The 22,541-nt window shown below is 47.5% G+C and overlaps 1 protein-coding gene across 1 annotated transcript; it reads right to left on the bottom strand.

Annotated features, from left to right (window-relative positions):
- Positions 1-6,564: 6,564 nt before the first annotated feature.
- On the bottom strand, positions 6,565-20,107 carry LOC104075490 (rho GTPase-activating protein 20-like; the record flags this gene model as incomplete). The annotated part of the gene is made up of 13 exons (XM_009576020.1): positions 6,565-8,312; positions 8,898-9,015; positions 9,655-9,844; positions 10,754-10,863; positions 12,051-12,212; positions 12,746-12,921; positions 13,387-13,575; positions 14,978-15,044; positions 15,781-15,858; positions 16,775-16,859; positions 17,615-17,656; positions 19,194-19,343; positions 19,937-20,107. Coding segments are annotated over 13 exons (3,286 nt in total), but the record flags the coding sequence as incomplete, so codon positions are not given.
- Between the last annotated feature and the right edge of the window lie 2,434 nt (positions 20,108-22,541).

Below are 22,541 nucleotides of genomic sequence, written 5' to 3'. Positions count from 1 at the left end.
TGCGCTCAAATACATTTAAGAAGGAGTGATAGCCACTAGGAGCAGGAGACAGAAAAGGAGATGAGGGTTGACATGGGAGGAGGCAGGTGGAAGCGACAGTGTCAGTGGCCCGGCCGTGGAAGGAGGTGCTCTGCCCCAGAGGAGGCACACGCCTCTGAAGGGGCTGTAGCTTGCAGATGACCCACGCTGGAGCAGAGACAACCCTGAGGGACTGCAGCTCGTGGGTGATCTGTGCCGGGGCAGGGTCACCCTAGAGGGCTTGTGGCCCCTGGAGGATCAACGCTTGAGCAGAGGCAGCAATTAAGAAACCGGGAGCACTGGAAGTAAATGAGTAAGAAGCCAGCCAGGCCTGGCAGAAAGAAACTGTTACGCACAGACCCTGACCGCCTGTGCCACCTCTTCCCTCACTGAAGGGGTTGGGAGGGACTGGTGAAGACAAGGGCTGTTGAGGCAATGGATTGGGTTGGGGGAGAGTTGGGTTTGACTGAAGCTGAGCTTGCGGAAGGGTGAGGAAAAGTGTCTCCCTGTTTGTTTAATTGTTTGTCATCTCTCCCCCTCCCCCCTGCAATACCTGAATTAGAAGATAAAAGTTGATGCTAATTGGCAATAAATTAAATTAAGTAAAATTCCACAAGTTGAGGTGTTTCAGCCTGTGACAATAGTACCTGATTAGATGGGTGAATAACAAATTTTGTATAGAGAGAGAGGTAATAGCTTTCATTAGACCAGATGCTTGTAGCTGGGGGGAGAGGAGGGTAAACACTTTCAGACATACAAGTCCTTCTTTAGATTTGAGATAAGAGCTGGAAACTCCAAGTTTAAGCATCCTGCTGCAAAGTGAGTGGAAAGGATCATTTAAAGGTCAGGATCTCTGCAAGTGTATTAAGTGATTTTGTTTGGGACCACCTTGTAACTCTGCCTCCTTCAGGAGTTAGTTTTCCCCCATTACCCGCTGGGTTTGACCTATGTTTGTGTTGGGTTTGCAAGCCAGGATCCACCAGGAAAAGTTCAGCAAAACAAGAACGTGGTCTCCCAGCTCACCCAGATTTTTGGTCGCTAGCATCACGTACCAGCACTGTGCAGCGTCTCTGCCGGTGCCCGCTGGCCCCGGTGTGCCCGGGCGAGGGACGGCGACTGCCGAGGGCTTCGCTGGGACGCGAGGAGGAGCTCGCGGCGCATCCACAGCTCCTTGCACGCACAGCAAGCAGAGAGGAGGAGGACGCGGCTTCACTGTGTCTCCATCCCTCCTTCCTCACCTCCTGCACTCTGACTGGTGAGTGGCTCTATCTCGGAAAGCTCAGAGCTGCTGTCCATGTTTGATGGTCGCAGTGCTACCTCCATGCCTGCCTTTAAGGCAGTGGTAATGCTGACACGAGCCCTGCCCCTCTCAGGGTGGTCCAGTGTTCGCGTGGGGCTCTCGGGCACAGGTGGAGAGTGACACTCTGTAAATCCCCACTATAGGCTTTGGCTTCCTCTCTGGTCCATCATGCAAAAAGCAGTACAAAATTTTATCCAGGGCAGCTGAGAGAAGGCTATCTACGGGGGGAATTTTCTAGTGTGGGCCAGAGCCACTTCCTGTAGGAGGTGAATGCAGGAGGGTGGATTTTTTGCAAGGTCCCAGCCCTGTTTTGGGACCATGGATGTGGTGGTGTAATGGGGCTTTAGAGGCTCTTGATTGGCATTTCACACAAGCCAGCACAAGGCCAAACCTTCTACAGGGCAGCCCTTTGCTTTGTTATACCTCAGAAAACTCCTCCAGGGTGTGCCTGTTTCTCCCAAACCTCTTCTCCAGCTTGCCCCAGGTTTACTATAATAAAGCAAAGAGAATAAAAATGGATTAAATGAAAGCGGTAAAGGACCTTCAGTACCACTTCATGTCTCTCCCCACTCCTGGTGCTGCCACTACCCCTTGCAAAGCAGAGATGATCCGGAATTTTGTGGTCCCACTCTTCAGCCCCCTCCTGCTTGTGAGTTTGAAGCTGGACCACAGGTTGCTGCTGAAGGATGTCAGTTCTCTACACAGAGGTGCGATGCCACATGCTGGTGGGATGGCGAGGGAGGGAAGAGCTGCTGGCTTGAAAGGGTTGACTGACCGTCACCTTCCTCTTCAGAGCGTGGGTGACCTTCAAAGAAAAAGTTTCTAGGGCAAGCTGTTTGCTTTGATATGCAGGTAGCTAAACAGCCCACACTACTCTTCGGCAAGGCTATCTGTCCCTCAGCGGTGCCGTGGGATAGCAGAGAGGACTCTGGACAAAGGAGCTACCTGCAAAGGATGGGGGAGAATATGTCTTGGGAGACTGGCTTTCCTAACTCTGTCGGGATGTCAGAAATGGAATTGAGACTGTTGAAATAAACTACAGCTGCCCCGGGCACTTCCATCACGGTTTCTGTCAGCCTGCAGGGTAAGGGAACAAATCATACATGCCAAGCAGAAATGAGACGAGGCTGAAGCGCATGAGTCATTATCTCTTCAAGGCAAATGAGCTGGACTTGTCTGGCCTTGATCTATACTGGGAGCAGGTCATGAAGGCTCCTTGCTTCCCAGATGGCAACCACACTACACGTCTTCCCGAGTGTCCGTGTCCAGTGGGGCACCGAGTAGGGCTTTCAGTATGTGTCAGGCTAACTTGGACTAAATCTCTCCTTTTGATCTGAAAAAGGGCAGAGAGAGAGAAGGGAAACCTATTTGTGTCCGAGGGCTGTACATTGAGGGAAAATGTGGCCTTTCTGGGGCAGAAAGTCAATTGTCTGTGCATTTGTTATCTCTTGTTATGAGCAGGCTGGGTGCTGTGGAACTCTTTCAAGACTGCTTGGTGACTTCCAAATACATCTCTGCGTCTCAGGGAGGGGAACATGCCACTTGGGAGTTTTGAGAAAGAGATTTTGGTAGCAGTTGGATGTAATATGTGACAGGAAAATGAACACCCTAAGGCGTCACTGATCACACTCTCAGCAGGTGTAAATCAGTGTCAGAGGCAATGACTGTGAGGATGGGGTACTCTCCTATTAAGGAAAGGGGCCCTTATTTGAAGGTTTTGTAATTGTCTTCCTTGGACATTCCAGGAGTGCTGGTCCAGAGACTCCACCCCATGACAGAAGATGAACGAAACGTATTTACAAGGAAGACAAAGCTAAAACAGTCACACCTCCCTTCTTTGCAGGAAGGCGAAGAGCATTCCTCTTTATCCTTATCTTGATCTGTCAGCTGCCGCGCAGCTTTCCCCCTGCGACACCCGCACCGCTGGGAGCACTGACAGCACATCCCCAGGCTGCTGTGGGAGCGTGGGGGGAATCACAGCCCCGGCGGCACGGTGAGCCACTGCTGGGTGCCTCCTGCAGGGACTGACAGGAAGGCAGGGTGCTCTCATAAGAACGAAGTCAGAATTTGTATTTTGGGCAATTTATACTTGTGGCCTTGAGTTTCCTGGGATTAAAAGCAGTAGTTTGGCATTATTGTTCAGCAGAAGCTAGGAGCTCTGGGTCCTTTTTGTCTTTATGGCACAGTCCTGTGGGGGCTGTGGCCAGGGTTTGGGGGATTGAGAGGTGGGGCATTATATGAAGGCACTTACCTGTTCTTCAACTACACTTGGAACGTGCTGGATGGTGGCACAGCTCACAGGTTTCCCGATCTGCTATCCCTAGGGAATCTGACTGATTTGCTACATGTATTTTGATGGCCTGGAAGAAAGGGGAACACTTCTGCTAACTTAGTGGATATAGGATTGGGTGCCAAAACATGGGGAGAATCTTGGTCTCCAGCAAGCTGCACTCTCAGAATTGCATTATTGCCTGGGCTCATGGAAAAGGAGTGCTGCAGCTTTCCACGCCAGGCCTGGAGGCAGCAGGTAGGCAAGGTCTCTGTGCCCGTGTGGAGGCCAAGTCTCCCTCTGTCTCGTGTGGCACCCTGCCTCTGCTGTGCAGCCGCACGCTCCCAAAGGGACCAGTGGTTTGTGCTGTCTTTTCTGCTAAATTTTGGAGGATTTTGTTTTGTTTTAAATGAAGGAAAATTATTAATAGAGAGCTGGGTTAGAGCAACTATCCAGGGAAATGCGCCCATATTAGGCAGCCTAAGATGAGAAGAGGAAAATGTGTGTTTTGCCCCGCCTCTCCCAGTGTTTCTATAAACTAATCTCTCTCTAACTTGCTTGTAATTTTTTTAGGTGACGCAAATTGTGAGCTCTTACTCTGCATTTGGTCCAGGTCGCCCTTGTTTGAACTGAGACCAGCCCAGACGCTGAGCGGGTTTACAATCCATTAGCATGTTTAGAATACAGGACAATCTCTCTTCTAAGTACAGACTGACTTTTCTCATAATACTTAGTGCTGTTTCACCTTCCTGAAAAGACACAACTAAGAGTAATGCCTGAGCTGATTTGCTGGAAGAGGGCTCCTCGTCAGCAGATCTGGGGTGGGAAGCATCTGTGTTTCACAGCACAGTTCGGTGTTTTGCAAACACCAGCACCGAGGCACAGAAGAGAGGGAAGTAAGAGCAAGGGAACAAAAGGCGATCACTGCACCACAATGACAAACTTGTGTGTCTTTTATTGAAATAGTTACAACTGTAGCTCTAGAAAAAAGACTGTGAATGCCTTGTCAGTGTTCATGTGTGAGGGAAATGAGGGTGGTGGGGGGGTTGTATTACGATTATATACACCTTTCATCATACAAGGGCCACCAGGGTGATCTGGGACAATGTGCCACATCTGAGAGTTAAACACCCTGCATATAACAAATCAAACTCTATACACCTCGGAAAGTGGGCTCTGGGCTTCCCTGTCTCTCCTCTGCCCTGGTATTCAATGGTGTGAACTTGGAGTGCTGGCCAGTTTCCTGGCACTGACCGTCACAGGCACCTGGCAGATGAGGAGAGGCATCTGATACCCACTACATGATTTTACAGAGGTGGCTTCCCCTCTGTGCAGGTGTCAAGCAACTCCAGGTATGGCTATTTGCAGGCACTCAGCAACTTGCAGGGGCCACTTACTCCACAAGGACTACCTTTCAGTCATCAGGATTCATGTATTTCTCTTGTCCTTCACATATTCACTGTTAACTGAGTAAAAGGAGTGTCTCTCTGAGAGAAACCACCTTAGAAAACTCTCACATAACTTTCAAATGAAACATCCTGAACCTTTTAACCTTTGAGACTTTTCCCATCGTTTTCCTAACGCCTGTCAAACTAATGTGGTGCTCTCAGCTGCTTTTTAGAGCTCAGCTGGCAGCATCCCAGCCCTCTAAGCCAGTCCCATTGCGGCTATGGCATTTCTGAGCATTCCTTTGAGTGGAATCACAAGGATGCTCCAAGTCCACTGGCTGCATTTCTTTAGTGGTGCAACACAAGCAGCCTGCTTAGCACAGCCCTGCCTGGCACTTCCCCAAACTTAATTCTGCTGGAGCACACTGGGCCATGTGCTATGCTGAGTGGGAACTCACTGCTTCTCTGAGACAGCATCAGTGCTGTTGAAGTCTGGACACTCTCAGTTTATGGACTGTCTGACAACTTTCTGGCCAGAGGGGGCTTTGCTTCAGCATCCACTCGACAACATTCTTGACAACTTCCGCAACTCCTTGACCTCGTGCTAAAGCCAAATCCTGCTTAAGTCCCTCTCACCATGACTAGGAATTTGGTTGGTTGCCCCATCCACACTGCCTCTGGAAAGGGCCTTCTGAAATGTCACCATCATTTACAGAAGTATAATGTCAACTTTTACCAGGACTAAAAGGACCAGCTACTCCCAGAGGACACCGAAGAAGACAAACGTTCATAGCCCTGCCAAAGTGACAGTGCTAAAATCCTTTATAGTAACTGTGGCTCTGTCAAATGCTAGCTTTGGGGGAGGTATGAGAAGAGAGAATCAATGCACAATTAATTGGGGAAAAAAGCAATCTTGGGGTTAAAAATGTTACATATGCCATCTGTGAGTGAAAGCTGGGCTTTGGGCTCTGGGCTCCATTTGGTGTTTCTGGAACCCAATCTCAAACAGTAATGAACGCAGACAGTGAGCGAGACCAGTGGGGGACAAAAGATGAGCAGAGAGAAGCAGCAGTGATTTCTGGGATGGAGGTGAAGGGTCTTCCTTTGGATGAATGGTGGTGATGAACAGTGAATAGTGGAGGATTTTGTGCAAGCATAAAGATTTTTAACTACTTCTGATGGAGCATTAGCTGTCCCAGTTCTCCGGTCATCCACACACATCAGCAGTGGACTGGAGAAAATAAAGCAGAGTTTCTCCTTTTCCACTTTAAAAAAAAAAATGGAGTCAGACCCTGTACAAGTCAGCTAATTCATGGCCAGGGAATCTCTGGTGGCATTCAGCCCACTAGACACCCAGCCAGTGAAGTCTCTTCTGTAGAAAAAGGGTGTAAAGAAAAAACAAAAACCACCCCCCCACCCCGCCCCAGCCAAAATGGATGTTAAACCCCAACATTACATACACATTAGTGTAACTTTACACTTATTGCCCCATGCAGCCTGTTAGATTCTTCACATCCTGATCATATCTTACAGAATATTTTCTGCTGCACATACACAAAAAAATACTCAGTTCTTCCACATCCACTTCCCTAAACAAATGTCTCTTTTGCAAACGCCACTGTATCACGCTCCTCTGCGGCCACCTCTGCCAGTGGCTGGCTCCTGAGCCACTCCACCCTGCTCCGAAGGAGTTCATTCTCCACCGCTTCTGCCTCAGCTGTGGGACAGGTCTTGGTTTCATCGTGCTTGAAATATTCCCTGACAGTGTTTCGAATGGAGGCGGGGAGGATGATACGGATGGTGTGGCTGAACGTGTTGAAGCCCTTGCTCTGGGTTGGCGCCTGCGCCATTTCCACTGGCTTGCTCTCCAGCTCCTCGGGAGTGGAGGCACTTTGGGGGCTCTCTTTGTGCTCTGCCTGGGGGGACGGGATCATTGGTTCATGGTGGTAGCGCCTGGAGATGGATTGCAGGACAAGGGGGGTATTCTGCCCATAGAAAACTGTCTGGGGGATATGGACACTCACAGTCTGCAAGCTCTTGGACAGGCTTTGCTCACTACTGCTGCTGCTGGGCGAGTCACTGCTGCTGGTGTTTGCCATGGATCTCTCCTCTTCCTCTTCCACTGGAGACCCCCAAGAGCCTGCTTTATTTGGGGCTACATAAAAAGTTATCTTGGTGCGCTTCAGGCTTTCCTGGCTTGGAGGGCAGGCATCAACGCTTTTGATTTCTATGATGTTCTTCACTGCCTTCTCCCTATGCCGCTGGTGGCTGATCTGTGGGGAGTTCTCGCTGGCTGGGCTGGCAGCTGGGAGCTCAGGGTTTTGTTCAAACTCTTTGGTATAATCCTGGCTCCTGAGCCCTGGGCCAGGGACCCCTGCACCACCCAGCTGTCTCTCCTCTTCTTCCCAGTCCATGTCAGTTAGTGGGCTTCCCACGGCAGCTCTGCTGACAGGTGGAAAACTTTTCCTCTCTCCAAAGCAATGACTGCTCTCTACAGCCTTGGTTTCATACTCATGGAAACTCTGCAGGTCACACGGTTGTAAAGGCACAGGAGACGTGAAGGACTTGTGCCACTCTTTCGGGGACCTCCTGGCAATCTTGGGGGACACAGCATGAAGCCTGGCAGATGTGCCGAACATGAATGGCAGGGACGAGACATCTGTGGGACTAATGGCTGATGACTCTGAGCAGTAGGAGAAAGCACTGTCTAAGGAGCTGAGTGAGGAGGCAGATGGGGACGTGGTGGTAGAGGACAGGCTAGAGAAGCTGGACCTGTTGGACAGGCTGGATTTCTGAAGACTGAGCTGCTTGACCCTAGAGCTGGTCTGAGGCGACTGCCACAAGTTCTGCCTGGCCTTGTTAACCCCAGAGCTTAGGCCTTCATCAATCAACTTCTGGCTCTCCACCTGCAGCTGCTTGAGCCTGTGGATGTAGTCTGTATGGCTGTGCATGATGGTGGCATCGCAGCTGGACTGGCGGGCCACCGGCTCATGGCTCTGAGCAGGCAGCTGGGAGCTGAGGCAGACGCTGGGCTCTGATGAGCACCGGTCCCTGGCCGGGCTGAGTGAGCGTATTGAGCCGATGGAGCAGAAGGAGCCCTCCTCTTCCAGGAGGTCATAGCTGTCTGCACTGGTGTTCTTCCGGGCTTTGCTTTGGTAGCAGGCTGTGATCTCACTGAACAAGTCCCAGTCTTCCTGGTCCTCATCGAGTAACAAGCTGCTGGATGGTTCAAAAATGGCATCTGTTTCAGGTACCAGGTGGTGCTTTGGTCCTTCTGGGTCACAAGCAGAAAATTCCAGCTCGTCAGAGGAATCATCATGCTGAGCCATGCCTATGCCTGGGGCAGAGAACACAAATAAATTTGTTGCCTATGTCTCCTAACCCCATCTAGTACCTTACAACCAAAACAGGGAAATATTACCAAGTCTATGGAAAAGCAAAGACGATCCATTATTTTCACAGGGACCAGAGCAGGACTGGCAACAATATAAAAAATTCTGCCTTGATGACCTGAGCTTTCAGCACTGGCCTGTATTCATAGGATAGTTAACAGAGACAAGTCGATCTCTTTCCATTCAACCATTTGGTTTAGCTTTACAGAACTAATCTGGAAGAAAAGACTGCTGGGACCTGGCATTGCTAAAGGCTACACTAAATTCTTGTGATGGCTGGAATAGGTTGAACAGCAGCCGCAGAGAAAGACAACCACCCTCATGGACACATTTGAAGCGACGCACCTCAGCCCTCTGCTTTGCCCTCACTTCCTGCCTATGCCTGACAGGCAAAGGGAAAACTAAATCCAACTGTTTTTCAATGTTTTTCCTTGGAAGAGCCATGAAGGGAAAGCAAAATCTTTTGCATGAGGAGTTTCCCTATTAAAAGATTTTAAACATTTCTGGAAGATACAGTACCACCAACTTACCCAGAGATTCCTCTGAGTTTTTGGACTTCTTTTTGTCTGGTCTTTGAAACAAGGAAGCAATGTCACGTCCAAAAATCTCTCCTGAGTTTTCGATCAGGAACTGCACTAACAAGGCCACCTGGCAAAGACATGAGTTTATAGAGTCAATTTCATGAAAATATAGCCAACTATATAAAGCAAGTCAAATCAGTCCCAGAATGTTCCTTTTGCTTTGACAAAAATGTAACTTCACACCGAACCTTTTGCTCAAGAAGCTGCTAAGAACGTGGCAATGTGTCTATATGAACTACAGCTGGGGCAAGAATATGAGCTACATGAACGGGTACAGTGAGCCGGGCACAGCACATTCTACAATTTTCCTTACTATTGATGACACCTCATAAGCTACAAGCAAGCATTCCTCCTCTCTGATGCGCCGTCATGTTCATCGCTTACTTTGTCTCTGCGAGATGGCTTTAGACTCAGCTGAAGTGGGAGCGTCTAACTTCAGCTGCTCCATCTTTCTTGTGCTTGCTTGACCATATAGGAAGTTCATCTGGTAAAGCAACCACAGCTTCCCTTTCCACCCGGGATAAATTGAGTGGCTAAATTCCCCTACCAGCATAAGCACAGCTGCACAGGGGAAAGGACGAAGCCCGGAAGCCACTCAGCCAGCACTGTCACTGATCCTATGCCTTCCTTTAGTCTACAAATTCAGTGCCCACAAAAAGCAGTAAAAGGGGAAGACAAGCATGAGGCCAAACCCATGAACGATTACCTTCTTTGTAGACCTGCTCTCCTCTTCAGGCCCAGTGGGACTTGGTAACCACAGCATATTGGGTGCTATGCAAAGAGCCAGGTTAAAGGCATTCATCTGATTCACGCCAGAATTCTGCTCAATATGATGCAGGACTCCAAAGAGGTGTCTGAGTAAGATGAGGTTGGCCTCTGGAAGCTGGTTGACTAGACTATTCGGGGAGTGGGAACAAAGGAAAACAGTGCTGTTCACAAAAATCTGCGCTTCAAATTTCAGAAGTTGCTTCCCAAAGCTTTTGCCCCCTCCTGCCCTTTTGCAACCGGTTTGAGACATTCACATTTGATAATAAAATAAGACTGTGTCACTCCCCTCCACCAACTTATGTGAAAGCCACAACTTTACATCCATATTGCCTATCCACTCTGGTCACAGAGCTGGAGAGACCAAGGGACTTAGGTCCAGAACATGGGTAGAAGTCCCTTAACAAAACAACGATCGCCCAAAGGAGATGCACACAGCTCCAGGCCAGCAGCACACGAGACAGTGCCATTGCCTGTGTCCCATGCTATAGAGACAATGGAGGTCAAATGGTAAGGTTCAAAAACTGAGCTGAGCCATTGACAAGAAGAGGTTTGATATACTGCATATCCCACAGGATGCTGATAGACTATTCTTGCTCAGCGCAGCAGTTTCAAGGCAGTAAAGCTGTTTTCAAGGTCCCAGTCACCATCTTGGCAAGGCTGTTTCTTCTAGCTGCCAATATGATGATCAACATTTTGTGCACATAAGAAAAAAGTTACCATTGTTAAGGATCTAATTCCACTAATATTTGATGTACTCCAGGTGGCTGAATTATTGTGCTTTTTCAGTTTGCTGGTTCTGGTAATTTGAACTGGTCATCAGAAAATAATTTTTAATGACCTTTTTTGGGGTCAGAGATGTTAACAATGTTCATAAAAAACCACTGAAAGAAAAAAGTTCTGACCAGTGACACCGGGAATCAGCAAGAGCTCTACTGTGGCCTGGAGCATTGCCAGGAGTCTCCCAGAAGTCTATGCTTAGGGCCATATGCTCCCTCCTTCTCCCACCAAAAGAAGCTTTTACAAAGGCTTTTACGAACCTTTTGATAGCTTCAATCTTATGTGCCCGATTTTCCGTGTCCACAGCTTCCATCCACAGTCCGTGCATGTCTGAGGATAGAACACTGTCAGGTATATTTCGGAGAAAATCCTGAATTAAATATATATATGCAGAGCAGTCTGGTCAGTTTTGAATTCCTTGTTTTGGTTTCATGATGCATATAGTCATTGGTTATTCATATTAAGCACAAGATAAAACAAGACATGACACAAATACATTTCTCCTCCCCTCCCCACTTCCACCAAGTTGTCCTCCTCAGGGCTCTCCGCTGCAGCGCTGCAGAACTGTGTTGCAGCTGCTGGCTGGGTGAACAGAAGGTGCCCTGCCCCTTCTCCAGAACAGGACTGATCTCTATTGCAGCAGGCAAAGGACTCATACCTAAGGCTGTGCATAATTCTGTTTGTTTGAAACATTTCTCAGCTATGAGGATTGCTGTTTTATTCTCAGGGGACTGTTTAACAACATATGGCTTGCGTTGGCAAGTGCCTGAATATCCTCGCAGTCAACAGCTTCTTGGATTAGGCCAACAAGAGCAAGAGACAGTGATGTGTTTTGATACTTTAGGTGCCTGAATTGTTCTGACCAGATTTAATTGCCAGTGCAAAAGATAGGCTTTTTCTTACTGAAACTTGGGTCTTATCGCAAGCTTCATCCTTCACCCACCACAACCCCTCTGCTTGGATTTAGCAGCTGTTTTCCCTCTTGCTTGCTAGCTGATTAGAGGGTGAAGGCTTAGGGTCTAGATAGTACAGGCCAGCTCCTTTGAGCAGGGGGATGCAGAGCAGTTTGGGCGGGATGCAGAGCAGTTGCACTTAAATGGCACGAGTCCTCCCCTATCTCCCTGCAGCCTCTTCTGTGTGTCCAGAAAGGTCACTTCGGTGCTGCGGTCACCAAAGGGCTTCATGCCTATGTCAGTGCAGCATCTGAATTGCTGAGTCCAGACTCTGGCATGTTCTTTGGCACTGTATAGATACCATGGTTATCCTGGAGGTACACATTACTATATCGCCTGCTGGAGGCTGTTTTGTACACGGAGGTGCAAAATGAAACACTGGCCTGAGGGCCACTGCACATATCTGCGTGTGAAAACAAGCGCCACTGGGTCAGGCAGATACCTTTATGCACACAGACAGGCCAAGCTATCAGGTCAGAAAGTGCCTTGCTGGAAAATGCCTTTGTGTTCCCCCCAGATCTTCCCTACCCATAAAGACTCATGTTGCTTCCTTAAAGAAGAAAGGTATGATTAGCTCACAGCTGAGTTACTTGGCCAAACATACCGTGATGACAGCTGCAGCCACAAAGACTGACTCTCCATCCACCTGGACATCATCTCCAGAGTTCAGCTTCTCTTTCAGCTCCTTGCAAGTCTTGGCATTGGCAGAACGTCTGAAAATGCCCCTGGTAGAGGGACCTTCATGGTACAGCAGGAGCAGCATATCCTAAGAGAAAGCCCAGTTGTACTTAAGAGCCTAACACTCTACCCTGTTGTTTCTGTATATTATACCTCACATATTATAACATAATTAGTGTAAGACCTAGTCAGTACTGGGAAGAGGACAGACATACAAGAGATTTGTCATGATTTAACCAGGGGCAAGACCCTATCAGCTAAGTTGCAGGTACAGTTCATGTGGGTATGCTTATCCTGTGGCAAGTGTGAGTCCAGTGGACTCTTGTAGTGAATGAAGTCTAGGCTATGTAGCATGGCATAGTCCACAGACATTGCCCCCTGTTAGCTTGTGATAACCTGGTTGGAGACACCCAGTGAAACAGGATGGACATCTGTGCACCAAGTGATATGGATTACACAGGAGAGGGATGCTTTCACCCTTGTTACTGAGCTAGATCTGAATCACAGGCAAATGCTGGTCTTCTTCCCCATCCAATCCTCATAAATACCACAAGTGACTTTAAATTCTGGGCTAAACACATCAAGTTTATGTCAGGACAAACAGTCCAGGCCGCTCCTTACCATGATTGGCTTGGGAAGGATCCCGTCAGGACAGACAGAGGACAGAGACAGGCCGAAGAGCTTCCGTGGGGTGGTAGGAGACTGCGAAGGAGGGCTGCCCGAGGGGGTGCTGGTGCTGCGGCGCAGGGCCCAGTCAATCAAGGACTTCTTCCTCTTGGTGTGTTTCTGCAGTGACTCTGAAAGAAAACACAGATCTTCGTTACATACCTGTCTGTCCTTACTACTGGCCAGTGAGCGATCTACAGCGGAGGCAGAGTTCCCAGCAAAGCAAGGACTTCCTACCATTGTATGTTTAATAACCACCCTCTTAATGGGAACAGTCAGATAATATACAGCAGTGAAACCACTTGTTCATCTCTCAACCATCAGCAAAACTTTTCATTCAATCACTGTTCTTCAGGGAAACCTTGCTGTCTGTGCAGTGTAAGAATGGCTGACAGTTGAAAGCTAATCAAGGACTGAAAGCTAATTCTGAACATTTGCACAGACAAATTTAGCCCCTCTGCAATCTCTTCCTCTTTGCATACACTCAGGTACGAGAGTGACTCTGGAATATACATACGATGCTAGGAAGAGTTTGGTATTGCCATGGAAAGCAGCAAAGTCTCTGCCTGGTCATAATGCACTCCTGTAGCCCCTACCTCTCCTCAGTGGCATTGGAGCTTGGAGCCTGGGTTTCAGGACAAACTGACACTGTTTTTCCTTTGGGAGCTGATCAAGGAAGGAAGTCTCTGTCCCATCAGCCAGGAGGGTGTTATTATTGGTTCCTTGTTGCTGGTCAGCAGAGTCCCGGAGACAGTTCAGTGCGATGCTGAAAGGATGCTCGTGCCCTGTTGAGCAGAGAGGTGTGTAAAAAGCAAGCAAAGATGCAGAGCTATGTGAAAACAGCTCCAAATCTGGGCAGGAGGAAGCACCCACATCCAATGGCTCCCACTGCAGCTGGGCCTCTAAGCAACGTTGCTCAAAACCTCCACCTGGGAACTAAAGAAGCCAGGGCACTTCTATGCATATATGATCACTGCTTCACGAAGAAGTTCATCCAGTTAAACCTGGCCAGCCACCCTTCATTAGCAGCTCTCCAGAGCATTATGCAACAAAGCACTATTAACTGGGTTTAAGCCCTTATTAATAGGCTTATGGGCCCCACTGCACTAACAAGATACTGTAAGCATTGCTCTGTGCAGGAGTTAGCTTACTATGACAGTCTAGTATGTATTGGACAGATACAAAAAGTAAGCATGTGCCACGATGACTTGGAAAACACCAATAAACACTCACAAATAAACGTGCAGTCTAATGAGCCGCAGAATAATAGTCTTACTACAACAACATGGTCTTTGGAGCAAGATCTCTTTAATAAACCAACATGCATAAACTTCATTGGAGAGCCTGGTGATGTATTTTTGGGGTTATCACTGACAACACAATGCAGAGTTAATGCAGAGATTACTCGTTTGGCATAACTAAGCAGTATGCTATAGGGCAAAACAGTCTGAGCAAAGGCTGCACCATTGATACATCTGTCAGAGAAGCAAGCAGCAGTTTAAATGCATCTAACAGCTTTGGTTGAGATGCTGGGTAAATCAGTGTATTTCCTTGCTTCCTCTCTGGCTAGATCTAAATGGTGGGCTCCTTGGTGCAAGACACGCTGTCTGTCAGGACTGTCAGTGCTACCTCGCTCTGACCTAGCAGTAAGGCCACGAGGGCTGAGTCTGCCCCAGACCACAGGCACTGCCTGTGAGGAGAGGAAGCCTGCAAAGCTGAGCAGGAGAGGATGACCAGCCTCCAAGCACGTAGCCCTGCAAGCTCATACCAGCAGCCACAGGGATGGGATGGGCTTTGAGGCATGTCCTACCCTTGCATCACATCCGCTGCATAGAAATAACTTCTTAGGCCAGCCTAAAAATCTCCTGTTTATTTGGAGCATCTGCTGGAAAATGTCATGGGCTCCCATCCAGAAATGCACAGATTTGCTTGGAAAAGGGAGGTAAGTGTGAAGATCTTCAAAGATGTCACCATGTGTTGATTAAATGTGGATCCTGAGACCATAAAAGCCAAGTGACGTTTCACATCAGCTTGATGTCACATCTCACATCAGCAACAGTTCCCCTACAATTCCTTTTTTTAAGTGAAGAGTGCAATGTTTGAGGTCTTTCTCTGCCACACACGCCAGTATCATTTATCACTTTTTCCTGTGGTGCTAGAGTTGAGGGAAAGTGGGAGAGCTCTTACCAATGAGAGGGTAAGCAGGGTCATCTTTTCCTGAGATCACCCAGAGGTGGTGTTCACTTGTCCTGCCCTGGTGGTTAAGGAACAGAGAAGAGAAAAATATTAGGTGAAGGGGGCCAGGGTGAGGGTCCACAAGGCTGCACTCCACTCAGAAAGCAACACACAGACATAACGGCTGAACAGGCCAAGGAGCCGGACGTGCACAGCTATCTCCAGGACAGCCACATGGCTGGGAGGGATGGCGCTCTGGATCAGTCTGTCTGATATGAAGTGGAAGGGGAAAGGTTCAGGAGAAGAAAAGACTGAGAGCCAGCAGGATGTAAACCCACATGATGGTTTCCTGGACTATTTTAGCAATATGTTCCACAACCTTCCTTGGTATTAAACAACTGGAATACTGTCAAAGCTACCTGTTACACACTGTAATGGGAAAGGCTGGACCACTGCAAAGGGCAAGGCTCATCTGATAACATCACTGATTTGTTCAGTATTTCATGGCTATATTAATAATCCTTTCACAAACTTGGCTCAATCCTAATGCTGGATTGCAAGCATTGAAGTCCTCTGAAATCCAAAGGACTTTATTATACAAGGTTTGAATTTAATGTAGGCACGTAAGCATGTCTGTGTTTCTAATACTTGGCACCCACACAAGTAGATTGCTTCATCTTGTAGTCCAGAGAGTATTAATGCCTTACTGGTTAGCTACAGCAAATCTAGACTTCTCCACATCTGCGCTGTCCTGTAAACCAGACATTGCTAGCTTCCTTAGCTAAGATCTGGCAGACTATGCAACTGCCACTTACAGGAAGTCCAAGTTGTAGAAGGGTCTTCTTCATCACACTGTCTGCAGTTTCCACATTGGACACATTGACTGCGGTAGTCTAGAAAGGAAAACAGAGAAAATATAGGAAGCTAATAAGAAGGCATGAAGTTTGGTTGCAGTAGCTTTTGTACAGTTTCTTGTAGCTTTAAAATCTGGGGAAAATGTCACTCGTATGTCTATTGACTGTCTTTATTAAATGTTCACCGTTAGAAGAGTTGTACTAATTTAAACTATACTGGAATCATTGTTAAGGGTGATGGCTATACATTGTGAAAACTGTTCTCTGCTACTTCGTCTATCACAGGTTTATTATACCATCCAAAGACTTCATCCAGCAGAAATCACAGGAACTGGGTGGTGTTCAGATGCTGTATTTGATCACATCAGTATTTGACTGATAGTAGTGCCACTGTCACTCCAAAGGGTGAACACGGCACAACACTAATAAACCAGGAGTGTCTGGGGTCGCTCTCTGCGGGAAGAGTCCCCAGGATATAAATGTGATCCACCAAGCTTGGCATGAAGCCTAGAAATGTATGCTATTAATATGAAGAGACTGGAACACATTCCAGTAAATTAATTCAGGAGAACACACCAGTGACTCTCTCATCATCAATATCCTCAACTTATTGCACTGAAAATAGGGATGACTGGGCACTCAACCACAAACCATCACCAATTATGAAGTGAAGCAGAAGAAAAAGAGGAAAGAAGCCAGAGGCCAAGAATAATCTTCAGAATTAAGTTCTTTGGTAAGGGTCTGGCTACCTCCCGATTTCCCAAACCAAAACTCTCTGAGTCAGCTTCCAGTGGGAAGGATGCAGCTGCCCAGATGCACACCCTCTAAAACCTTTTCAGGTGGGACTTGAATTTTAAACAGGGATAGCTGCAGCAGCGCCGCAGCCCTGCCTTCCCGCCCCTATCCCACAGACCTCCATGTAGTGCTGCATAAGCACGTTCTTAGCTTTACTTACAGAAGAACAGTTGTCAGCATCCAGCACAAAAATCTGAAGGGTTAGATTCTTCACATATTCATTCTGTTTTACCTCATTGATATGCCTGAAAGTCAAAGAGAAGGGGAGGGAATATAATTTCCCAACCAAACTTGAGAAGGACCCTAAGATTTGGACCTAAGATGTCCAAGGGACCTGCTCCTTGGCACTATAATAAATACAGATTAATTACGACAGTAACAATAACATGCAATGTTTATAGTGTGGTCACATGCTCTTACTGGCTTCTTTATCTTTCTTTGAGGCCCCAGACTATTAAACCCTACATGGCAGTACTTTAATGCAGAGAGATGTGTCTAGCATAACACCTTCTAGCATCCTTAGGATCGTTACTGTTCTCCACAAATCAAGAGACTTCTTCCCCTCTCTGTACCTATACAAACACTTCTGCCTGCATCTTCGTGCAAACAACATATAAAAACATAACATGAAAAAGAAACAACTGTAGCTTCTAGATGCCATGAAATACAAACTTTAGTTCAAATCAAAAAACATCTGAAGAACCAGTAACACTTGTGACATTTCCATAGTGATTAGCAAAGCCAACCTCCAGCTCCAAAGGAAAAAAGGTGCTCCAACAATGTTATCTTCTAGTGGATTTCATCTTTTCTGCACTGTCAACACCAATTTTGCTTTCATCCAGGGGCTTCTACATTCAGGTTTCAAAGGTGGATTTTTCAAACAGTAGCTATACACTTAATGTGCTGAAAATCAGAGTGCAATTTGACGCCTAGCATGACAAATTTCTCTGAGGACTGTAAAGGAACCACCCAGAAGGAGGATGAAAGGACGGTCACTTACCACAGTAATGCTGACAGCCATCGTTCCTTCACGTCAGCTGAGCTGAAGGTAAAAAGGAAGGCAGATCATCAAACAAGTCCTGAGTTGGTAACAGCCTTTGGAAACTCTACCCAGTTTCAATTATATATAGCTGTAAGTCAAAGTTCCTTCCTGCAAAGCCTTGGAACAAAAGCACAGTCCTTTCCTGCTTCTGTCCTATTTTAACAAATAACAAAAATAATAATAACAAAAAAATCCCAGGAACAAACTGGACTACATTTCCTGCCCAGGCTGGCGAGTGTTCAGATAAGGGACAAATATCTTTCCGTGATGTTGGAGTTAACTCATCTTGTGGGCCCTCATTATTTTTGCAGTGACCTTTAATTGCTATTTTCTTTCTCCTATTATTTCCTTCCCAATGTCCGCCGTTCCTAGAAGCTTCTGCTGCCAACATGGGTCACCCAGGTCTCAGTGACGTGAAGGAAATAGAACTGCTGTTGAGTTTGGACTAAGACACAAACGGCAGCTTGCATGTCAGAGCATGAGTCCTAAGGCCAGGAATGCACCATCCTGACCCTTGGAAATGATGAGACAGCATGTATGAAACCATGGTATGGTTCCCATTTCTTTTTCCACCAAGGCAGCTGTCCCACAGAAGGAAAAGCATCAGGCCAGATCAGCCCTTCCTAGCTGTGCCAGCAGAACCCCTGAGGACAGAGCGACCCTTGAAGACTGCTGACCTCTCTGTTTTGCAAAAGAGAGTATGAAGCAGAGATGCCTGAGCCAGCAGTGACCTGAGCTCCCTGTGGATATAGCAGTTCTAGATTCAATTTAGCCAGGCTAGACGGAGCTCCAGGTAATAAAAAGCTCACCTGCTTTTTCGTGAGCCTTTTTAGCTCAAGCACAACATTGGGACAGCCTTTGAGATGGCATTTGGACATGAATAGACTACTCTCTAGCCTGCTCCATGCTCCCCTGCATTTCTATTTTTGGGGTTAGCAAGGGCTAAGCAAGCTGTGGACTGTGCTGCTTGTGCAGACCCATCTTGAAGAACCTTTCCATCTTTATAGGCTGTTGCAATAGGCTTGGGACACCCTGGCAGACAACTGCAGAAGAAAGGTTTGCCCAGGAGCTGCCCAGGCCACACTAGGGGCCATCTGGCATTTTTCTAACCTGTCCTTTGTAATGAAAAATTCTCAAACTAGGGCTAATCTCCTGCAGAAACGGCTGCTGGCAGGCGCTGAAACAACATGCTTGTAAGTTATATGATGGCACAAGCTAGTTTGCTATGGCAGATTTGGTTGTGATGTCCTAGGATGCTCTGCAGCAGGGCTAGCTCTTGCTATAACAACACTTGCAAGGATTGGTCCTCTAAAAGGCTCTCAGGGACCAGCCTGCATATGTCTTTCTAAGATGACTGTCTGCCAACATCTAAGTTTTTACCACACTGCCTAATGTGAGTGGAAGTCCTCCACTCAATGGGGAGAAGGGTTGTAGTAGAGTTCAGGGCCCTACAGCCTCCGTCATTGTTTAGCTTGACACATGGGAGACTTGGGCAGCTGCCAGGCTGCAGAGGGAGGTCTGGTGTCTGATGGGATACCTGAAGGTGACAACATAGTTGATGGTAGGCCAGCCGATGACAAACGAATTTTCGGGACCCATCTTTTTCTCTGTCACTTCGCTGAGACAGGTGCCGGTCCACACTTCACTCAGATGCACCTGCTTTTTCAGCTTCAGGCTGGAGGAGGATCTGCAATTCAAATTATGGATTTCTTAAGCCAGTTCCTAGCGTCTAGACCCCCAGAGTCTGGTCATGCCACCTTCCAGTCATGCAGATGCAGTGACAGCAACAAGCCCCCCAAAACTAAACGTCAGGGCATGTGGAGGCACTACACGAAAGTTTTGCAAGTGGATTTTGGAGTTGGTGGCTGCAGTGGGATAGCTGTGGCTTAGGGCAATGTGATTCACTAGAGCCACGTGCAGGTAGATGGTGATTTAGGCTAATTACTGTCTATGCTAATAACTGAAATCACCTAAGTTCTTAATTTATGTGTGGCAGAAGTAACCAGACCAGGAGTCAGTTTTCTGTCCTTACTGCCTCGTGCCCTCATGCTATTTCTTCAAAAAGCCACATAAGGGAAAGGGGAAAACCAATTAGACAACCTTTTCTTTCAGGAAAATGGAGTGAAACATTAACACCAAGAAGAATTTCTGGAGGACGTGCCACATTTTAGATCTATATTTGTAAAGAAGAGTTGTTTTGATGCCTGCTCCACAAATAGCTCAGGGCGTAGCTTCAACAGCACATACTGGGGAGAAGGAGTGAGCGTGAATTCCTCTTACTTGGACTTGGCGATGACCAGCACATCACTGAACAAGATCAAGTGTCTCTCCTGGGTCTGCAGGCCCACGGTTAGCTGTACTCGCTCGTCCAGGACAAAAGTGGAGCCTGGGCTGCTGAACACCCCACTTGGCAGCCCATTGTCTGAATGGGAAGAGGAAAGGGTAGTTTCCCTGGAGGAGGAAGAAAAATCATGAGGTTTTGTCAGCAACTTTTCTCACAAGGGTTCATGATTGGACACAGGCGACTCTCTTGAAACAGCCCCATAGCCCCGTGCTTCTCCCAGCACTGCCCCTATTGCTCTCAATTATGAACTGCATTTGCCTGCCTCTGCCCAATTAATTTTACCAGCCTCAGACAGATAGAAAACTGCCTAAATGCCTACACCAAACCTGGGGAGGTTAAGCTGCTGAAATATTCATTTTTGTGTCATTTCTCAGTCAGGTAAAACACTTATTTCCTGCACACGCATGTGAGCTATGACTTGAAAAGAACATGGAAACCCATGGCAGTCCCTGGCTCATGGTACTGCTCAGCCTGGCATGGGGAGGGACTGCCATTTCTGCCCGTGTTTTCCGTCCGTACTGAACTGCTTGTCAATGCAAGAGCTGCAGCACAAAAAAAAATGAACTGCACATACTCATCTAATTCCAGCCATTCTGGTTTTCCTCGCTGCAATCCAGCATCTTTTGTCTACTGAGATTGATATAGGTGCTGACCATTTTCAGAAAACCCTGATGGTTTTGCAAGTTGACTGCGGTTAACAAGCCAGCGTCGGGATTGAACCAGATCCTTTCTCTATGCTCTCCCCAGCTGGAAGAGCTCCACCAAGTGCTCATCTCCCCACTTGCCTCTCAGCACCCTCCCAGAGAGCACCTTCTCAGTGCTGCTCCTGGCTCTCGTCGGCAGTGCTGGCAGTACAACAGGTCCCACAGTCATTTCCTGGGTCTACCCTTGCTCTACAGGTGGGATTGTGCTGAATGAACACGGAATAGTTCTTCGCTGAGCCTTGTTCAGAGACTGTGTTCGTGTGCCCAACCCTGACTGAATTAGCTAACCTCTGAGACATGGTCTTAGATTTATGTAGATAGAAAAACAACAGAAATCCTCCTGTCTCTAAAAATAGACAAAAATGTGTATCTTGCCTGCAGGCAAGGACACATGTGGAAGAGATACTTACCTTCCCTCCACCCCTCAGCAATACTACTCTAGTCTGAGGGCAGTCTCTACACAAACAAATGAAAAAACACATGAGCTTTAAGGGTAGTATTTCTGACATTGTTAGTCTACCTCAATTTCCACTGGCCTCATAACTGGGCCCCTTTGATTTCACGGGAGTGAGGTTAAATCTAGCCATTAGCTGCTTTTTAAAAATCATCCCCCAGTCACAGGAACACCCGCACTCCTGCAAGCAGAAATTCCCTCTTCCCTCCTCAGCCACCAACAAGTGAATTCTTAGCTTATGCATCTGTTGCCTCTACAAGTGAGACGCTAAATCACCTTTAAACTTGATATTTAAAGCTTTCCACGTGCATCAATTGAGCAGTGGGAGCCACACCATCACACAAGCTCAGCCGTGGATTTCCTAAAGCTGGAGGAGTTACACAGCTTTGTAAACACAACAGCAGGAGAGCAAAAAAATCTCACCAATACTCTGGTGGCCTAAGCAAAGATGGCATTGTACCAGCTCCCTCCATAGCAATCCATCATGAGAAACGTTTAAAGCTTCCCTCCCTCACAAGGATATTCTCCAGCCAAATAAAGTCAAGAATTTGTTTCTCCTCTTTACTTTTTTTCTAGTGCAATTTAGAAGGCGGGGGAATGACAAAGAAGCCACATAACGCGGTCAGAAAACAACCAAATGAAAATCAGTCCTGCCCTTTATTTTAAATGATCCTACGAGACTGACCCCACACACTTGTTTCAGAAAAGCAGGATGTACCATGCACCAATTACCTATGGTGTGATACAAAAGGGGTATTCTTCAGGAGGGCTGGTCCAGATCAAAATGTCAATCAGTTCAGCTTTATCATCTCTTTCTTAGAAAGAAAAAAAAAATCAAACTAAACAAATCACTAAGGAAATGTTATTTATAAGATTGCTATCAGAGCAAGGCAGAAAGGAGCGTGGCATCCCCACGCTCTGTGTCTGGTAGTTACAGAGTGCTGCAGGAGGAGGAGGGGATGACGTCGAAGAGTGCTCCCAGTAAAGGGCCAAGGAGCTCGGCTCATGGCTAGCACTTGGTATTTCAGCAGAAGATTTGCATGTCTGGCATGTTTGTACCTGACTATCTGCTGGCACTCCTGGTGCTTTATACCTGCAGGAGCAAAGCGTCAGCAGAGCACTGGATGGCTCTGGAGTCGCAGGCAAGAGAGGGAGCTTTTCACGTCAAGGTCACCACTTAACCTATCCACCCAAGCTGGTAGTAAGCGAGAACTGCTGTCATCCAATGGGGACGTGACTGTCCCCAAGGAGGGCCAGATATGGTGGCTCTCCCCTCAAACGGCCTGAGCTGATGCCACCCTATGCAGCGCTGGCAGGGCATGGACAGACTCCCCAGTGCCCCCTCCATCCCCAGTCGCAGCTCCCAGCCCCCTCACACGCCCG

The sequence above is a fragment of the Fulmarus glacialis genome, unplaced genomic scaffold, assembly GCF_000690835.1.
Source record: "Fulmarus glacialis isolate BGI_N327 unplaced genomic scaffold, ASM69083v1 scaffold5554, whole genome shotgun sequence".
In the NCBI taxonomy this organism is placed as follows: Eukaryota; Metazoa; Chordata; class Aves; order Procellariiformes; family Procellariidae; genus Fulmarus; species Fulmarus glacialis.
The sequence above is the reverse complement of the archived record's forward strand: the minus strand, read 5'-3'. Positions and strand labels throughout refer to the sequence as shown.